Genomic DNA, 19,835 nt, shown 5'->3' with positions numbered 1-19,835 from the left:
TTTCTCCGGAAATTCTTCCGGGAATTTCTCCGGTAAATCCTTCGGGAATTCCTCCTGGAATTCCTTTGAAATTCCTCCAGGAATTTCTTCGGAATTACTCCGGGAATTGCTTATGGAAATCCTCCTGGAATTCTCGGAAGAATTTCCAGTAATAATTCCCGAAGGAATTCGCCAAGGAATTCTCGGAGGAGTTCTCGAAGGAATTCCTCCGGGAACTACTCCGAGAATTCCTTAGCGAATTCCTCCTGGGATTCCTTTGAAGTTCCTCCTGGGATTCCTTTGAAGTTCCTCCTGGGATTCCTTTGAAGTTCCTCCTGGGATTCCTTTGAAGTTCCTCCAGAAATTTCTTCGGAATTCCTCCGGGAATTGTTTATCGAAATCCTCCGGGAATTCTCGGAAGAATTCCTTCGGGAACTGTTACTGAAAATTCTTCCGGGAATTCCAGGAGGATTTCCATAAGCAATTCCCGGAGGAAATCCTGAAGAAATTCCCGAAAGAGTTCCCGGAGGAATTTCGAAGGAATTCCCGGAGGATTTTCCAGAGGAATTCCCGAAGGTATTTCCGGAGGAATTTCCGAAGGTATTCCCGGAGAAATTCCCGGGAGAATTCCGAAAGAGTTCCATTGAGAAATCCTTAGGAAACTCCTCCGGGAAATCTATGGCGAATTCCTTCGAAATTTCTTCAGGATTTTCTCTGGGAATTCTTTCGGGAATTTCTTCAGGAATTCCTTGGCGAATTCCTTCGGGAATTATTACTGAAATTTCTTCCAGGAATTCCTGGAGGATTCCCGTAAGCAATTCCCGGAGGAAATCCTGAAGAAATTCCCGAAATAATTCCCGGAGAAATTCCTGGAGGAATTTCGAAGGAATTCCAGGAGGAATTCGCCAAGGAATTCCAGGAGGAATTCGCCAAGGAACTCCCGGAGGAGTTCCCGAAGGATTTCCCGAAGGTATTGCCGGAAGAATTCCACAAGAGTTCCTCCGGGAGTTTTTTTTAAATTTTTTTTCGGGAATTCCTACGAGAGCTCCTTCGGAAATTCCTTCGAGAACTCCTCCGGGAATTTCTTCGAGAACTCCTCCGGGAATTCCTTAGAGAATTTCTCCGGAAATTCCTTCGAGAATTTCTCCGGGAATTCCTTCGAGAACTCCCCTGCGAATTCCTTGGCGAATTCCTTTGGGAATTATTACTGGAAATTCTTCCGAGAATTCCAGGAGGATTTCCATAAGCAATTCCTGGAGGAATTTCGGGAATTCTTTCAAAAATTCCTCCAGGTATTCCTTCGAGAATTCCTTTGTAAATTCCTCCATCAATTCCGTCGCCGTAGGAGTTCCCGCAATAATTCCCGGAGAAATTCCCGAAGGATGGCCCGGATTAAATCCCGAAGGAATTCACGGAGTAATTCACAAGGGAATTCTCGAAGGAATACCCGGAGGAATTTTTGAAGCAATTCCCGGATGCAAACCTTGGAATTTATTCTGGAACTCCTTGAGGAATTTCTCTGGGAATTTCTCCCGGAATTACTCCGGGAAAACCTTCGAAAAATCCTCCAGGTATTCCTTCGGGAATTCCTTTGTGAATTATTTCGTGAACTTCTTCGAGAATTCTATCGGGAATTGCTCTGGGAGTCCTTCTGGGAATTCCCCCGGGAATTTCTTCGGGAATGCCTCCGGGAATTCTTTCGGGAAAGCCTACGGGAATACCTTCTTGAATTCTTCTGGGAATAGCTTTGGGAATTCCTCTGGGAATACCTTCGGGAGTTCTTCCGGGAATACCTTCGGGAATATCTCCGGAAGTTCCTTCTGGAGTTCCTTCGCGAATTCCTCCGGGTATTTCTCCGGGAATTCCTTCGGGATTTCTTCCGAGAATTCTCTCGGGAGTTCCTTCGTGATTCCTTCACCGGGAATTCCTTCGGAAGCTGCTACTTCTGCTGCTTCTAAAACTTATTGAGTAATTCCTACGCAAACTCCTGTAGGAGTTACTTCGGAAATTCCTCCAGGAATTCCATCGAAAATGCAACACGTAATAATTCTATTGGAAATTCCTCCAGAAGCCTCAATAAAGAAATAAAAGAAGTCGACCGAAATCTAACCTGGCAACAGGTTAAAGCGATAGCCGGGCAACGCTCAGGATGGAGATCTTTCAAGTCGGCCCTTTGCACCACCGGAGGTGTACAGGATCCATAACTATCTAACTAACTTACTGAAGCTGTTTCAAAAGGAATTCGGAGAAGTTCCCGAAGAAGTTCCCAAAGAAACTTCCGGAGGAATTCCCGAAGGAACTTCCTGAGGAATCCGAGAGGAATTTTCGAGGATTTCACAACAATTCAGGATTTCAGAACAATAGGAGTTCTCTGATGAACTACCAAAGGGTTACCCGGATAAATTCCCGAACGAATTACTGGAGGACTTCCCGATGGAATTCTAAAAGGAATTTCCGAAGAACTTCTGGAGAAATTTCAAGAGGAATTCCTGGGAAAAATTCCCGGATGAACTACCGCAAGAATTCCATGATAAACTACCGAAGGAATTCCCGGAGGAATCCCCGAACAGATTCCTGGAAGACTTCTCAAGGGAATTCGCGGAGGAGTTCCTGAAAGAATTCCCGCATGAGAAATTCTCGAAGTAATTCCCGGTTGAACTACCGGAGAAATTCCCGAAGGAATTCACGGAGAAATTTACGAAGGAACTTCTGAAGGAATTCCCGGTGGATTCCCTGAGGTACTTCCGAAGGATTCATGGAGGAAATCGTGAAAGAATACCCGTCGGAATTTTAAAAAGATTTTTTGTTGGAGAATCTTTCGAACGAATTGCCGGAGGAGTTCTGGGCTGAATTTCTGAAGAAATTACCGGAGGACTTCCAGAAGCAATTGACGAATGTATTCCCGATAGAATTTTCGGAGGACCCAAATTATTTTCCGAAGGAATTCTCGAATGAATTTTCAGAGGAACCCTCAAGACAAATCTCTGAGGAATTCCCCGACGATTGCACAGAGGAATATTCGAAGGAATTCCCGCAGGAATACCCTTTGGAATCCCATAAGGATTTTTTTCCGAATCATAAATGATTTCTTCTCGTAATTTCAAGTAAATGCCCTCTAGAATCTGAGAAAGTTTCCTTTCGGAATATCCAATAAATTCGCATCGAAGTCAGGAAAGGATTACCTGCATGATCCCAAAAGAATTTCCTTTGGAATACTAAATGAGTATTACATTTGGAATCCCAAGAAGGATTCTATTCTAAATACCTGAAGGATTTCCTTTGGAATTCCAAAACTATTCTATTCCGAATGCCAAGGATCTTCGCAACCTAATAAGAAATCTCTCTGGAATCCAAAAAGAAGGATTCCCTTCTTAATTTCAAAAGAATTCGCATCAAAATTCCAGATTCCCTTCGGAATCTCAAAATTAATAACATTTGGCCAGGAGTTTCTAAGAAAACTTCCGGAGTTGAAAGGAGTTCTCGGAGCAATACTGGAAACATTTCGGTGGAATTCCGGTTGATTTCGCTACTATTGATGGAAGAAATTCCAAGTACTTTTGATGCAATATTTCGCATATTTCCTGATTTGAGTCTCGCTCAGATTCCTAACAGAATTCACCAAAGGCTTCTCGAAGGAATATTCCCAAAAATTACCAACGGTATAACACAGGTGATTCTTTAGTTACCATATTGTCGGAGGAACCAACAAACCAGATTCCTTGAAGAAATAATTTTGTTGTTGCATGAATCATCAGACTCTTTTCACGAATCTCAAAGGAACCATCACTTTCTGCAAATCCTGGAACAAATGAGGGTGCTTCCAATTATAAAATGAGGTTTAGTAGCATCATTCCGTGATTTGTTGTTCCTTTCATAGATCCGGATCTGGAACGCCTAATGTTGCCTTCATTTTCAGGAAAGTTTGTATGCTGCTCAGGATGATGCCGGTTCTTGGTGGACGAAGCCCCATCTTATGGATCCCGGAATAATCAGCTGCGGTGTCCGGTTTGTGTTTTAAATTATGTTATTTTCAATAAAATCCGGTATTTAAATAAACACTGCAGAAATATTATTTAGAAAATTCGGAAAAAAAATAGACAACCAACATTAAGAGCTTGTTGACGTCTAATCATCTTTCTCTTTCAAGCACATAGACAGGATACGATTTGTTTTCATCGGTATTCCCGATGAAAACAAATCCAATCCTGTCATGTGCTTGAAAGAGAAAGATGATTTGACATCAGCAAGCTCTTTCTTATGAAAGAAAACAAAAACAAGAAGAAGAACCTCAAATCAGGAGCTCGATGTGGCTTGACGTTCTATAGCAAGACGTCGGACCCATATCAGGCTGAAACGTCAAACCATTTCGCATGTTCGAAGTCAGACGGGCTCGACGCAAACGGTGCAGAATCGCGAGATGTAAGGCGGATCCTCTTGCTCTGCTCACTCTCAGATCAGGCTCTGTCTCACTGATCGGGGCTTTGATGTCAAGCTCCTGTCGGACTCAGATTTCTCAGAGGGCTGTATAAAAATGTAAATAAAAGGTTTACAAACAAAATAAAAATATGTTGGAGATCAGAAAAGCATGCTCTCTACGTTAAACTATAAAAAACCTCATATTTTTCTTTGCTAAACAACCCAATTCTTTTCAAAGTGAAAAAGTACTCGTAAAACAAAATCATTCGGAATACTTTTTGAGGGATACCAATACTTTTACACAAAAAGGTGCTGGTTGCATCTGACAATTCGTGACAGCGCTTGCTGGTTGCAGATGAAGCTACATTTTTTCCTCTTTGCAAGTCCCGTCCCAGGGTCCGTGTAATAATGATTTTTTGTTCAATCGTCCGTTTGTCTGTGAATGCAGACAGAAACCTATCGTATATGCTGCATGGGCATAGAAACGTCATTACCCATTTTGCTTCTTCTGTCATTCATACTTTTCTTCAGTCTGAAATTATGTAAAATTCGTCAGCGAAAGCGAAAGTAATCGGCTATTTTTCTTTCAAATTCACAAATTAGGCCCTATTTTTCGGTTCTAAAGTACCGAAAATACTCCCAGAGATTCCTGAAAATGGTTAGTATACAATGCGATAGGAAAAAGACGGATATTAACCAGGAATTCCTGTTTAATAGTTATAGTCTCAGATTTGCGTATCGCATCAAAACAAAAACATTGACTTTGAACCCCGGCAGACAACGATAAAAAAAGAGCATTTTTGGAAAAGAAATCCTAGGTATGCTTCTGAGTACCGTGTGCCAGCTACCGGGAAAGATACTGCTCTCGGCCAGTAACCATGGATCATTGCTGCAGCAAATTCCTTCGACCATCGCAACTCGAGTTCTAGCCGGCGCTGCTCGCCGGAAGTTGCTCTTCCGGTACGCATTTCTGAGCCCAGCCTGTCTGTACCATCGAGACCGGAGCGATGATGGACACCGACTGCTCGGAACGCCACCAAACACGCCTTTCTACAAGTGCTTTTCGTCGTCGCTCAAAAAGGAAGACTTTCAGATAAAATCCGTCGAGGGAGCGGAGATTTTGCAGAATGTGCTGGAGAAAAACAAACAGCTGCTGCAGGAGAAGAAGAAGGTGATTATTCAGGACATTCGCGATCGGAAGGACAAGGTCAAGGAGCGGGTAGAGGAGGTTATTGAGAGGGAAAACGTGGCCACGATACCGAACATGCTATGCATCGGGAGGATTGTGATGTCGCCCTATTTGGGATACGTGATCGTGCAGTCGAACTTTTCGCTGGCCATGGGCATGCTGGTGGTGGCAGGATTAACTGATTTGGCGGATGGGTTTATCGCTCGTAATTGGCCCAGCCAGGCTAGTCGACTGGGCTCGTTTTTGGATCCAATGGCGGACAAGATCTTAGTCGGAACGTTAGTCATTTCGATGAGCTATGTTGAGTTGTTGCCACTTTGGTTGACCGGAATGATCCTGTTCCGGGATGTGTTCCTAATCGGAGCGGGATTCGTGATACGCTACGTTAGTCTACCTCAGCCGGTGGGTTAGATATTCGAATTTATGATGGTTTCTTGAACAAAGTATTTTTTTTTGTCTTTCAGCGGACATTGACGCGATATTTCGATGTAACGCACGCTACTGCCCAGCTTGCACCGACTTTCATCAGTAAGGTGAACACTGCCGTCCAATTGGTTGCCGTTGCCACCACCCTGGGAGCACCAATTTGGAACTATGTAGACCATCCGTACCTTCACGCGTTGTGGTATTTGACAGGGTTCACTACGGTGGCCGCTGCAATGAGCTACGTCTTTAACAAAGATACGTACAAAATCTTGAAAAGCAATAAGCATCCATGAAGTTCGATTACGATTCTTCCCTTCACATTTACGTACTTGTCCCTTTTTATGTGCATAATTTCTCTTGACCTTTCTTCGTTTGGAACTCCCTTCAAACCAAATTGTATATAACATTGGAATAAAAGTTTGATATTCGAACATTCAACAGGAAATTCACTGAATTGCTCTTTATTTGTCAATAATCCCTGAAAATGTATTCCAAGTGATTTCATATGTTATTTACATTGACGCATTTGCGTTTTAAGTGTAAATGGGGCTTTCTTTCTAATTGGGTCATGATTTTTCTAACACCTTTATATCCAATAACTTTGCCTATTAAGTGGCAACAATGTACTTCCCTTGTTTGTACATTTCATAAGCAAATTCTTCCCTATGGGTCGGATCAAACTCCACTCCGATGTAGTCAAATTCCAGTCGAAATTGACCCTCGTGGCCACCACGCGCACCTACTGAGAACCCCAGACTGCTTATTTTGTTCAACGGGACTGGTCCCTGGCTATCCTGCACTCGTCCTTTAGATGCCAAGAAAAACTTCGAAAACGGAATTCTCACATACTGCCAGTGCGGACCACCCCTCGTGTAGAGCACATAATGGTAGATGTCGTTCCACAGAATATCGAAAGATCCTTCCGATGCAAGGTTAATTAGATACGATCGACCGTCTCCGCGGATTCTCATCACCAGCGTGTTGTACTGTTCCCAGTCGTAAAAGGCTTCCCGCTTGAAAGATTTCTAAAAGCATCCTCAACTTTAAACCCACGCTTGTCTATAAACAAAAAACTACTCACCCGTATTCTGATGCTTCTCATGTTCGCGTACCCAGCCCGTTTAATACGCCCATCCTTCGGCACCCGACTCTCCAACGTACCGTGGAACAATCCGAATCCGCTCGGGCTGAGCTCAAACTTCGCCTCCGTGAATCCCTCGTTGTGATCCTTGTCGGTCGTAATTACCCACCGGTTTAAATCTTTTTCCGATTCAAAGTTGAACATCACATCCGTTTCGCCCGGCCGGAACACCAACAACGGATCGCTTTGCAACTTCTCCTTCCATTCCTGATTGAAGAGTGCGAATTCCTGCCGCAGCTCTTTCAACCCGTCCAAGATTTGCTGCTTTTGGGACACTTTCTTTTTGCTTTTGGTATCATAACCACCCTTGCGTTCCTTTTCCCAGAACAGAGTGTTGGCGAATCGGGCCGGAACGACTAATCGTTGGTGTGGCGATGGCAAAAGTTTTGGAGCAAAGAAACTGCCGTTTGCAAAGTGCGAATACTTGCAGCGAAAGGTGCCGATTGCACTTTTTAGATGGCTCATGTTCAGTTTGATGCAATGGATCGACATTTTGGTAGGATATTAAATTGAAGAACACTGTTTATCAAATCGGAAACATTTTCAACAAAATAAAAGGTTGCACAACAGCAGCCGTGAAGATATAAAAATATAAGTGCTGTCCAATGAGAGCTTGAAGTAGCTCGAAGTTTCTCCCTGTCCTGCTCATGCCCATTTGTTGCCAAAAAAGAACGAGCAGGACGGGAACAACTTCGAGCTACTTCGAGCTGCTCATTGGACAACATTATAGTCAGAAACGTCGATCAAAACAAAAGAGAATAAACCTCGAGAGAAAAAAAGAAACGTCAAAGTTTACCGTGAGAATCTGACGACTTCGTTTTACCGACCGCACTAAGAGCATCATCAGCGTGAGTTTTGTTGGCCTGCATATGATTTTATTCTGGTTCATATTTCAAGACAAAATTTTCAAAACGACTTATCTGCTTTTGTAAACAAAGATTCAAACAACGATTTGACGAATCTGATAGCTCTCCCACGCAAACCAACACCGTCAACAGGAAGCGAAAACCTTCACCTTCACCTACCTATTGATGGTGTTGGTTTGCGTGGGAGAGTCAAATCGTCGATTGAATCTTTGTTTACAAAAGCAGATAAGTCGTTTTGAAAATTTTGTCTTGATTTATGTACAGTAAACCCCCGCTGATCCGACAAATGTATGGCCGGAATATCGAGGTTTCTCTCGTTAATCCGACGGTAACACCCATACCAATTAACCAAAACAAAATCCCAACACAAATTTGAAAACTGCAAGCATAATGGGTTTAAATGGGTGTTGATACTTTTTAATCCGGAAAATTCCGAATCAGCAAGATCCGGACTAACGAGTCGTCGGATTAGCGAGGTCCGGATAAGCGGGGGATACTGCACACAAAAAACAAATATAGTTTCAATAAAAGTTTTGCACTTTTAATTTGAAACGTGTTCCGTTTTCCCAAAAATAAAAGTTAAAATAATTCTGATCAAAGTGTTTTATTTGTTTGAAAGTTATTTTTCTTTTGTACTCAGTGTGAAATTAAAAGTTCTTCCATTCAACCAAAAAATTGTAAAACTGTCAAATTTAGTAACGATGAACATTAGCACAAAACAGAGAAAATAAACAAAAACATCATCGTAATCCATGCAAGTGCGGATCATTTTATACTTGAGCCTCAGCTCTGCGGAACGGTGATCAATCAGTGGAACTTCGACGGTTTCGGTCTTCAGGACAGCGCCGACCTGACAAATATCCCGAGGCATCTTACGGAACCGGGAGGTAAGTACAATAATTTGTTAATCAAGAATATAAACAGTAGACAACAGTGTGTAAACCTACTACAGCCCAACTCCGGAGCTTCGATGGCGAGGACGAAGTTAGATGCGGCTTTTGCTGGTTGACATTATGAGCATAATATTTTACTGATGCAAGTTTCTTTTCTTACAGAAATATTTTGTCATTTTTAATCGGAGAGAAAGACTTTATTTGCATGTCAAAATGCGCAACCCAACAAGTGGCCCGGAAAAGGCCACCTTGGCAACAATTTCGGAAGTTTACCCAGTTTTCTTGAGACTACAACACAACATGATGGAATAGTTGCTTCAAATAATTAAATAAAACAAAATTAAGATGATTGCGGTTAAATTACATTTTAAAAGAAAATATGAACAAATGGCAATGGGAGGGAGGTCTCGAGGAAAGTTTCTTTTGGGGCAAAATGAAATTCAATTTCCAAATTAAAATATCTCACAGTTTTTTTTACAGTGGGACCATTTGGATCTGACAGTTGTACAGTTTTGTTTTGAAAGTTTAAACTTTGATTTCAGAGTGACATTTCACTTTTGAACCATTGCTGACGCAAAAGTTTCTGTACTTTTATTTTAAACTTACGCACCTCTCTACGAAAAAGAACCAACGCAATTTTTTATTTTAACCAATGATTTTTTTAATTTCATTAATGATTTTTCTTTCTGTGTAGCGACTAGTTCAGCCATAGCAACTGGATAATCAACAAATGTGAAAATTGATCACTTTGTACACTGAAAATAATACACACGTTCACACAACGTTCTTTTTCGTGTGGATCGAACGTGTTTCGTCGACCGTCATTTTCACTTGCCATCCACGTTTAAGCCACAAGATATAAATATGGATTGATACCACATGTAAAAACGTTGAATATTGACGTGTTTTGAACATTGTTTTCCTAAGCAAAGTTGGGTGGAGGAAATAATATGGCGCTGTAAGAAAAAGTTTGCGAGTGAACACCGTTGGAATATCGCGAGCATATTATTTTTTGGAATTTTGGTTTATTATTGATTTTACTTAATATGAATAGCTGAAATATTTTTTCATTCTGCCTATCTCGTACTTTTAATGTATAAAAAGGTAAGTTTTTGCAATATAATTCAAAATTATACATTTGTTCGGATCTCGAAAAAACTGGTTTTTGTAGCAGCTTTGTTGTTGCAGCTCAAAACTGAAAATGTTTTTAATTATTGTTCACCATTTTGTGCTTCACTTAAACTTACATGAGTAGTTTTCTCCACCTTCCAATACAGTTCAATTACTCCTACTCCGCTTCTAGCTCTGTAAACTGAATACATATTTCTGTAATATGCACTTCTCCTTTCCATAGCTTTTCCAATATACCTTGCTTCCGCTAATTTACTAGCAACAACCGATTTAATTCAACTCAATCACTTTATCCAAATTCTAATTTTGTTAATTTCCTTTTCAGGTTTCCCAGCAGTTCACCGTAGTAGCATCAATATACAAATCGCCGTAATAAATCAACAGCCTCCAATCTTGTTTGTTTTTATTTTTACCTTCCATGAATTCACCTACCAAATTGATCCACCCAATTTTACCAACCATCACGCCGTGTTGCCAAGTGCCGCAACAGCCCTCCCGTAACTCTGGCGAAGGGTCCTTTAAACGTAGACAGATGTTCCGTCTCTCTATCTCAGGCACTGCAATTTTTGCCACGGCTCGCCTATACAACTTTCCGCCGGCTCGAACTACCACTTGACGGACTCTACCATCAGCTCCTTTGAAAATTTCTTCCACTATTCCCCGGATCCAGCTTCTTCTGTTCGCCTCATCTGCCATATACACCAGATCACCTACGTGTACTAAACCTTGCTCTTCTCTCCACTTTGCTCTTAAGTTTATCGTTGGCAAATACTCCTTCACCCAGCGTTTCCACAGCTTATCAGCAAGCACTTGAGATCTCTCGTATTGATTTCGCAACGCTGCAGCTTCATTCCCTTGGGGTAGCCTTCCGTCTCTTTTCGCACGATGGATACCCAAGCAAAATGGTTCGGAGTTAATGCTTCTGGGTCCGTGTTTTCCTTCGACACGAATGTCAAAGGTCTTGAATTGATAATTCCTTCTGCTTCAGCCAACACAGTCTCCAGAACCTCATCCGACAGTGAACGACCGTCTTGTAACTCGTACACAGCTTCCTTCACCGACCGGACCAATCTTTCCCACACTCCCCCCATGTGTGGGGCTGCGGGAGGGTTGAAATTCCACCTCGTTCTCGCGTTCGTGAAATTTTCACTGCACTCTTCCTCAATCTTCTCCAACTCCTTACTCGCTCCAACGAATTTAGTGCCATTGTCCGAGAAAAACTCTAGCGGACTCCCTCGTCGACACACAAGCCTTCGAATTGCCATTAGACAGGATGTAGTAGAAAGACTTTTAACAACCTCTAAATGAACTGCCCTGGTCGTGAAACAAGTGAACAAAGCCACCCACCGCTTTTCGCTGCGCCGACCGACTGTGACTGTAATCGGACCAGGAAATAGTCAACACCCGTGTATGTGAAGGGTCGCAGGAACGGTGTCACCCTTTGCACTGGTAGTGGTGCCATCTTTGGCACGGCCGGATGGCATTTGTACACCTTACACCATACGCAGTTTCGCATTACCTTCACCACCTCAACTCTAATCTTTGGAATACAGAATCTCTGCATCAAGCTCATTTTACCACGGCTTCTCGATGTCCATGCCCCAACTGCCGATGATAATGCTCGATCACTCGTGATGTTATCAAGTGTCCCCTAGGCAGAATTATGGGAAACCGCATTTCAAATGGAAGAAACTCGGCTTGAGCTGTTCGACCATCTACACGAATTACATCCTTATCGTCCAGGATTGGTGAAAGCTTATAAAGAGGACTTCGCTTCTCGATCTTCGCGTTGCACTCACCGTTGTTATCCCGCAAACGGCGCAAAATACATATTTCGTCTGCGAATGCTTCTCATTGCGCTTGTTGCCACAATATCTCCTCCGCGTGCTGGAACTCTTCTCTCTGCAGGCCCATTCGTACCGCATTCAGCTTATGTTGGTAATTGAAGTTCCGCAGAGCTCGAATCGTTAGTATTGCCTGATTCTGCACTTTTCTGCGTAGGTTTGCCACAAACCGTATGACTAACGCTACAGATTCGTACTATCACATTCCACTTTGAGATCCTGGACACATTTATGAATTGGAATTCCGTTTCCGTTCTATGGAACAAGCAAGGGGCACGAAACTCTTCTTGGACGTTCGGTTCTACTACTGCGTCACTGGGCCACTCGCTCTCGGGGCGATACAAGAATGCTGGTCCTCTTTGCCATACGGTACTCGTCTTCGTCAGCTTATCGGCAACGTTAAATTTCTTCGGTATCCACCTCCAATCAGGGAGGGTTCGCGAGACGATATCGCCAATACGGAATGCGACGAATTGACGATACTTTCGTGCATCAGACGTTATCCACGAACGTACAGTCCATAAGAATAGTCTTTTTACCTGTAGATTGTGACTTGTCAGTATTGTATCCTTAAGCCGGGCTCCCCAACACCGCAGCCATCAGTTCCAAACGTGGGATGAGAATGCGGCTTAATTGGAGCAACCTTGGAACGGGCTTGAACTAGCGAACAACGAGGAACCCCAGCTGCCGATATTCGGAAATAACCAACAGCCCGTACGCGTTCTCACTCGCATCCACAAAATGTGAAGTTGAAGTGAGTCGTAATCTAGCAAAGCACCATTTCCGAAGTAATATCGAGGAATACGAACTGCTGCCACATCGTTCAGACACGCCGTCCATCGAATCCACCTTGCCATCGCCTCTTCGTCGATCGTGTCATCCCAATTGCACCCGCTTCTCCAAAGATCCTGAACTATAATACGCCCATGGATTGTGAATAAGGCTAGTAATCCAAGGGGATCAAAAAAGCTCATCACACAACTTAACACAATCCGTTTTGTCGGCCGATGGCCACCGATCAAGAATGGCTGCAGGTCTTCTCTGATTTGCGTTGAGAACGTGAACACATCTTGTCTGGTATTCCACACAAGTCCCAGTACTCGCTCAAACTCCGTCTCTTTATCTCGGTGAAAGTGAATCTCCTGACTTGTTTGACGTTCTCCCAACTTCACCAGTACTTCTTCTGCAATTGAAACCCAGTTTCTAATTTGGAATCCTCCACGGGAGTGGATATCTCTAACGTCTTCAGCTTGCTTGACTGCTTCCTCTACGGTATCTGCGCTGTCGAAATAGTCGTCGACGTAATGCTTCTTCACTACTGCTTCTACTGCTCTTGGATACTCCTTGGTGAACTCCTTCGCGTTCTTTTTGCATAACGTACAATGCTTGACTTGGTGAGCATGATGCTCCAAAATGGCACAGTCCATCACGTACACTTCTCCTCCAAATAGAAACCGCTGTGCTTGACGATCGCCAGGACGTATTCTCACTTGGTGAAACATCTCGCGAATGTTGCCACCGAACCCTATCCTTCGCTCACGGAACTGGCTTGTCACTGACGGCAGGGAAACCAATAGATCCGGACCCTCCAGCAATGCAGAATTCAACGAAACGCCCTGCACAGCGGCCGCTGCATCCCAGACTAAACGCACTTTTCCTGGCTTTTTTGGATTCAGTACGATGTTTAACGGTAGATACCACGCCTTATGTCTCTCTGTGGTTTGTAGCTCCTGCTTTGTCGCTTTGTGGCAATATCCCTTCTCTATGTACTCCTCCATTTGCCTCTGTACATTCTGCTGCAGCATCGGGTTTCTTGCTAACCGCTTCTCCAGACTCTTCATCCTCTTCTCTGCCATTCCGTAACTATCTGGAAATTTGATATCTGCCTCCCTCCACAGTAAGCCGGACTGAAAGCGTTGACCGATGCGCACTGTTGTTCCTTCAAGTATCTCCCTGGCTCTCCGATCGTCGTCTGACTCAGGTATTACGTCCACCATGACTGCCGAATCTTCCACCACGTAATGCGACTTCAAAATCCGATAAAGTTCTTCATTTGACACACTAGCGCATGTGTGGTGCCCAACGAATGTGGAATTCTGCTGCGACTTCTCTTGTGGGCCATACACCGTCCATCCTAGCGCCTACCTAACCGCAATTGGTTCCCCTGGATTACCAACCCGTGACTCTAAAGGTGCAAACAGGTGCAAATGCTTTAACCCAATTAGAATACGTGGCGTCTCCATAGGGTAATCTGCCACCTTCAGGCCACGAAGGTGCTGGTACTGCATTGCAAATTCAGCAAACCGCATCGTCTGCTTCAGTAATCCCAGCTCTCTAACAGTGTGCGCACTCCTCACTACGGTTTTCTGGGTTGAATCCAAGCTCGATAACGCCAAATCAATTATCTTCGACTCCCGCTCTAGTCTTGTCATTCCGGAAGTCCATGACACGCGCAATGATTGCACGATTCCATCGCAACCAAGCTCTTCCGCGACCGAATCTTCGATCAACGTATACGATGAGCCTTCATCCAAGAACGCCAATATCTTCACCGCCTTGGAACCATTATACACCATCACTGGGACAACACGAAAGATCACAGACGTCTGTACTATGCTACTGTGCATGTTACATGACGAATGTGCGTATAGTTGATGCAACAAGGTGTTATGCGTTGCGTTGCAATTCGCCACCTTACAGCGAATATTCATTTTACACTTGGAATCTCCGTGTGCATTTAGACAGCTTTTGCAAAGCTGCCATCTCTCTACCGTCTTCAACCGCTGTGCTGGATCAAGCTTAAAAAAATCCTCGCAATTACGCAACCTGTGATTTGTCTCGCCACATTTCACACATGGAATTCGCTTCTGGGGCTCGGTATCTCGAACGGTCCGTTCGTCTTCATTATGAACGTTCACAAACGCTCCTTGTTGCTTCACCTTGCTTCGCTCTCGATTCCGCTCCGGATTGCACACACGACTACTACTGGGTTGCCCGTCCACCAGATTTATCGCCTCCGTAGCTACAGAGACTATCTCCGCAAGAAAATCTGCCATGGTACGTAATGTAACTCTCTTCCCGTCGCCCTAGCTGCCCGCGCTTGTATCGAATCCAATCCATCTTTGTACTCGGTGGAAAGCTTCTTCGCCAACTCACTTATCAGTAACGGGTTGATCAGATGTTCTTCCAGGCGTATGTTGCTTCCATGTGGTCGCAGAGTTGCTGGACCAATCGACCGAACGTAATGTACGACGCCGGCTTCTCCGTCTTCAGGGGCGTCCGCGGATCTCACCTTCACCAACAACGTCTCCAAAATTTGTTCAGGTTGGCCAAACTGTTCTCTCAGCTCCTGAATCACTTTCGGAACAAACTACGGCAATAGAAGTCGCGATCCTACCGCTTCCAGTGCTGCTCCCTTCAAGCACTCCTGCAGCCGTACTAGGTTTTCTAAGTTGGAGAAACCACACGCTTTCGTCGACGCCTCGTAGCTCGTGATGTTGATCGACCACTCTTCCGCTTTTCCGGTGAACGTCGGCAACCGTCGAGCCAAAAACTGACGCGCAGACAGCTGGGCTTTGGTTGGAACCACTTCCACTTCGTCACCGTTAGCACTGGCATCATCACCACTATCACTTTCACTATTCGACGCCGATTCGCTAGTATGAACATTTCCCGCGCGAGTTGCATCCGCGTTGACTTTCGATGACCTTGCATTTTCTAGGCATTACCTAAGCCCTACTGTCGGAGTTGATGTCTTCCTACAGAATCGTATCGTACTTTGTTCCTTCTTCTAACTGAACACGCTCCGCTAAAGCCTTATCTATTCTGCGCTGAATCTTTGATTGTTCTGCTTTCTTTTTCTTATTGAATTTTTCCTCAGCTTCACCCTTTACTTCTAATTCCTGCTTCTCTAACTGCCACATCGCTTCCCTCTTTTCTTTCTATAACTCTAGTTTCATACTTGCCACCTTTTTCTTCCTCTCTATCAAAGCAGCAAGACGCTCTCGCTCGCGAGCTATCTCACCTTCTGCTTCCAGCAACTCATTCTCCTCGGCCCCGATGGCAGTCGCTCCGTTTGAGTCACCAGCGCAGTCGTTACAAACCCAATCGTTGTCTTCCTGTACTGCTGACGTCACACCTTGGCATCCGAAATGGAACCACACCTGGCAGTTGTCGCAGAATACCATCTGGCTCTCATCTTCGTCCGGCCGTTGGCATTTCCCGCAATTGTAGGCTGTCTCATTCGGATCGGAAAGGCGCGAATTCGATCCTTTACTCATTTTTGAGAATGTTCGGATCTCGAAAAAACTGGTTTTTGTAGCAGCTTTGTTGTTGCAGCTTGTGTGGCGTTGGACAGGCCTATAAACATGAACAAGTCTAATATACTGTTCTTCAGTCACATGACAGATCGTAGCAGCCATCGCATGCAAGAGACTCATTCGCGGTCAGTCAATTCTTCCTTCATCACGAGGTCAGTCGCGAGTGCAAGCAATGTAAACATGATGGGTGATTCGTATGTGCGATGTTGAATTGCACATTTGGCGATCCTGCCAGGAGTGTGTGCTGGCGTTGCTTGTGGAATCACCCATCATGTTGGGTAAAGATTTGTGCAGTTTTTAACGAACTTCACGGGAAGCCGAAAAGAGGTTGGAGCGGCGAAGCTTTTTTTTGCATAGGTAAGGAGTAATGGTTATATTTGTGAGGATGCCGCTCTCGGGCTGGGAACCGCGAACTCGAGAGATTCAATTTTCAAAATGTTTTGCTACAGACCTGCAACTCTCCTGTCAGTGCACACATTGCGATTTTTTCACGTGGAATTGTCATTGTGTTGTTTTTTAATTAGTTACAACTATTTCTTCAATTTGCCGCATTGCATAAGTGATTGCGCCGAATGTAAAATTAATTCATACCGTTCACTTATTGAGCTTTGTTGGTAGTTAGCTATAAGATATTTTATGAGTCGTATAGCGGCAGCCTGATTATTTACATTGAAGGTTTTGTTTTGATATGATTTTGCTTGAACATTCCGGTAGATCCGAATACAAAATGATGTTTGTTACGTCTTACTTTTTATTAATGTCTTCTTCAGCATTTTATGCCTAGAATGTAACGACATGAATAATCTAGCAGCAAACAGGCAAGACTGACATTTCTAACAGAAAACAAGTAAATGCTTTGTAAACAATAATAATGATAAAAACCGCGATAGTATGAGTAGATAGTATGATAGATAGTATGAGAAGAATGGTGTTATTGTGGATCGGAATGATCACAATTCAGCGTGGTGGGACGCCCGCAAGAAGAATGGTGTTATTGTGAATCGGAATGATCACAATTCAGCGTGGTGGGACGCCCGCATTTAGTAGATTCTTCCTCTGCGTTGGTGGGATGCTCGCAAGAAGAATGGTGTTATTGTGGATCGGAATGATCACAATTCAGCGTGGTGGGACGCCCGCATTCAGTGGATTCTTCCTCTGCGTTGGTGGGACGCCCGCACGAAGAATGGTGTTATTGTGGATCGGAATGATCACAATTCAGCGTGGTGGGACGCCCGCATTCAGTAGATTCTTCCTCTGCGTTGGTGGGATGCTCGCAAGAAGAATGGTGTTATTGTGGATCGGAATGATCACAATTCAGCGTGGTGGGACGCCCGCATTCAGTGGATTCTTCCTCTACGTTGGTGGGACGCCCGCACGAAGAATGGTGTTATTGTGGATCGGAATGATCACAATTCAGCGTGGTGGGACGCCCGCATTCAGTAGATTCTTCCTCTGCGTTGGTGGGATGCTCGCAAGAAGAATGGTGTTATTGTGGATCGGAATGATCACAATTCAGCGTGGTGGGACGCCCGCAAGAAGAATGGTGTTATTGTGAATCGGAATGATCACAATTCAGCGTGGTGGGACGCCCGCATTCAGTAGATTCTTCCTCTGCGTTGGTGGGATGCTCGCAAGAAGAATGGTGTTATTGTGGATCGGAATGATCACAATTCAGCGTGGTGGGACGCCCGCATTCAGTGGATTCTTCCTCTGCGTTGGTGGGACGCCCGCACGAAGAATGGTGTTATTGTGGATCGGAATGATCACAATTCAGCGTGGTGGGACGCCCGCATTCAGTAGATTCTTCCTCTGCGTTGGTGGGACGCCCGCAAGAAGAATGGTGTTACTGTGGATCGGAATGATCACAATTCTGCGTTGGTGGGACGCCCGCAAGAAGAATGGTGTTATTGTGGATCGGAATGATCACAATTCAGCGTGGTGGGACGCCCGCATTCAGTAGATTCTTCCTCTGCGTTGGTGGGATGCTCGCAAGAAGAATTGTGTTATTGTGGATCGGAATGATCACAATTCAGCGTGGTGGGACGCCCGCAAGAAGAATGGTGTTATTGTGAATCGGAATGATCACAATTCAGCGTGGTGGGACGCCCGCATTCAGTAGATTCTTCCTCTGCGTTGGTGGGATGATCGCAAGAAGAATGGTGTTATTGTGGATCAGGTGGATCACAATTCAGCGTGGTGGGACGCCCGCATTCAGTGGATTCTTCCTCTGCGTTGGTGGGACGCCCGCACGAAGAATGGTGTTATTGTGGATCGGAATGATCACAATTCAGCGTGGTGGGACGCCCGCATTCAGTAGATTCTTCCTCTGCGTTGGTGGGACGCCCGCAAGAAGAATGGTGTTACTGTGGATCGGAATGATCACAATTCTGCGTTGGTGGGACGCCCGCAAGAAGAATGGTGTTATTGTGGATCGGAATGATCACAATTCAGCGTGGTGGGACGCCCGCATTCAGTAGATTCTTCCTCTGCGTTGGTGGGATGCTCGCAAGAAGAATGGTGTTATTGTGGATCGGAATGATCACAATTCCAGCGTGGTGAGACGCCCGCAAGAAGAATGGTGTTATTGTGAATCGGAATGATCACAATTCAGCGTGGTGGGACGCCCGCATTCAGTAGATTCTTCCTCTGCGTTGGTGGGATGCTCGCAAGAAGAATGGTGTTATTGTGGATCGGAATGATCACAATTCAGCGTGGTGGGACGCCCGCATTCAGTGGATTCTTCCTCTGCGTTGGTGGGACGCCCGCACGAAGAATGGTGTTATTGTGGATCGGAATGATCACAATTCAGCGTGGTGGGACGCCCGCATTCAGTAGATTCTTCCTCTGCGTTGGTGGGACGCCCGCAAGAAGAATGGTGTTACTGTGGATCGGAATGATCACAATTCTGCGTTGGTGGGACGCCCGCAAGACAATTGTTTTTTGTGTGGATCGGAATGATCACAATTCTGCGTGGTGGGACACCCGCATTCAATAGATTCTTCCTCTGCGTTGGTGGGATGCCCAAGAATGGTGCTATTGTTGATCGGAATGATCACAATTCTGCATGGCGGGACGCCCGCATTCAAGTTGTCTCTGCGTTGGTGGGACGCCAACAAGAAGAATGGTGTTATTGTGGATCGGAATGATCACAATTCTGCGTTGGTGGGACGCCCGCACGAAGAATGGTGTTATTGTGGATCGGAATGATCACAATTCAGCGTGGTGGGACGCCCGCATTCAGTAGATTCTTCCTCTGCGTTGGTGGGACGCCCGCAAGAAGAATGGTGTTACTGTGGATCGGAATGATCACAATTCTGCGTTGGTGGGACGCCCGCAAGAAGAATGGTGTTATTGTGGATCGGAATGATCACAATTCAGCGTGGTGGGACGCCCGCATTCAGTAGATTCTTCCTCTGCGTTGGTGGGATGCTCGCAAGAAGAATGGTGTTATTGTGGATCGGAATGATCACAATTCAGCGTGGTGGGACGCCCGCAAGAAGAATGGTGTTATTGTGAATCGGAATGATCACACAATTCAGCGTGGTGGGACGCCCGCATTCAGTAGATTCTTCCTCTGCGTTGGTGGGATGCTCGCAAGAAGAATGGTGTTATTGTGGATCGGAATGATCAC

General features: G+C 44.7%; 3 protein-coding genes across 3 annotated transcripts; 1 reads left to right on the top strand and 2 right to left on the bottom strand.

Annotated features, from left to right (window-relative positions):
• The first annotated feature begins 4,910 nt into the window (after positions 1-4,910).
• Positions 4,911-6,455, top strand: LOC134207795 (probable cardiolipin synthase (CMP-forming)). Its single transcript, XM_062683711.1, has 3 exons — positions 4,911-5,053; positions 5,113-5,986; positions 6,049-6,455. The coding sequence occupies exons 2-3, from the start codon at positions 5,216-5,218 to the stop codon at positions 6,301-6,303; spliced, it is 1,026 nt and encodes a 341-aa protein (XP_062539695.1). The 5' UTR covers positions 4,911-5,053; positions 5,113-5,215; the 3' UTR covers positions 6,304-6,455.
• On the bottom strand, positions 6,429-7,757 carry LOC134207796 (complex I intermediate-associated protein 30, mitochondrial). The gene is made up of 2 exons (XM_062683712.1): positions 7,092-7,757; positions 6,429-7,035 (listed from the first exon to the last, which is right to left on the bottom strand). Exons 1-2 carry the CDS (start codon positions 7,641-7,643, stop codon positions 6,619-6,621), a joined length of 969 nt encoding a protein of 322 aa, XP_062539696.1. The 5' UTR covers positions 7,644-7,757; the 3' UTR covers positions 6,429-6,618.
• Positions 7,758-10,817: 3,060 nt separating this feature from the next.
• On the bottom strand, positions 10,818-11,306 carry LOC134207499 (uncharacterized). Its single transcript, XM_062683209.1, has one exon. It carries the CDS (start codon positions 11,304-11,306, stop codon positions 10,818-10,820), a length of 489 nt encoding a protein of 162 aa, XP_062539193.1.
• Between the last annotated feature and the right edge of the window lie 8,529 nt (positions 11,307-19,835).

The sequence above is a fragment of the Armigeres subalbatus genome, chromosome 1 (assembly GCF_024139115.2).
Source record: "Armigeres subalbatus isolate Guangzhou_Male chromosome 1, GZ_Asu_2, whole genome shotgun sequence".
In the NCBI taxonomy this organism is placed as follows: domain Eukaryota; kingdom Metazoa; phylum Arthropoda; class Insecta; order Diptera; family Culicidae; genus Armigeres; species Armigeres subalbatus.
Note: the sequence above shows the minus strand (reverse complement) of the source record. Positions and strands in the feature narration are given on the sequence as shown.

What these genes read in the sequence shown, in the direction of transcription:
- LOC134207795 (XM_062683711.1), top strand. Translation starts at nt 5,216, where the DNA reads ATGCTTCTGAGTACCGTGTGCCAGCTACCGGGAAAGATACTGCTCTCG. An exon ending in ACGTTAGTCTACCTCAGCCG is followed by an intron (nt 5,987 to 6,048) that starts GTGGGTTAGATA and finishes TTTGTCTTTCAG; the next exon opens with CGGACATTGACGCGATATTT.
- LOC134207796 (XM_062683712.1), bottom strand. Translation starts at nt 7,643, where the DNA reads ATGTCGATCCATTGCATCAAACTGAACATGAGCCATCTAAAAAGTGCA. An exon ending in TGAGAAGCATCAGAATACGG is followed by an intron (nt 7,036 to 7,091) that starts GTGAGTAGTTTT and finishes GGATGCTTTTAG; the next exon opens with AAATCTTTCAAGCGGGAAGC.
- LOC134207499 (XM_062683209.1), bottom strand. Translation starts at nt 11,306, where the DNA reads ATGGCAATTCGAAGGCTTGTGTGTCGACGAGGGAGTCCGCTAGAGTTT.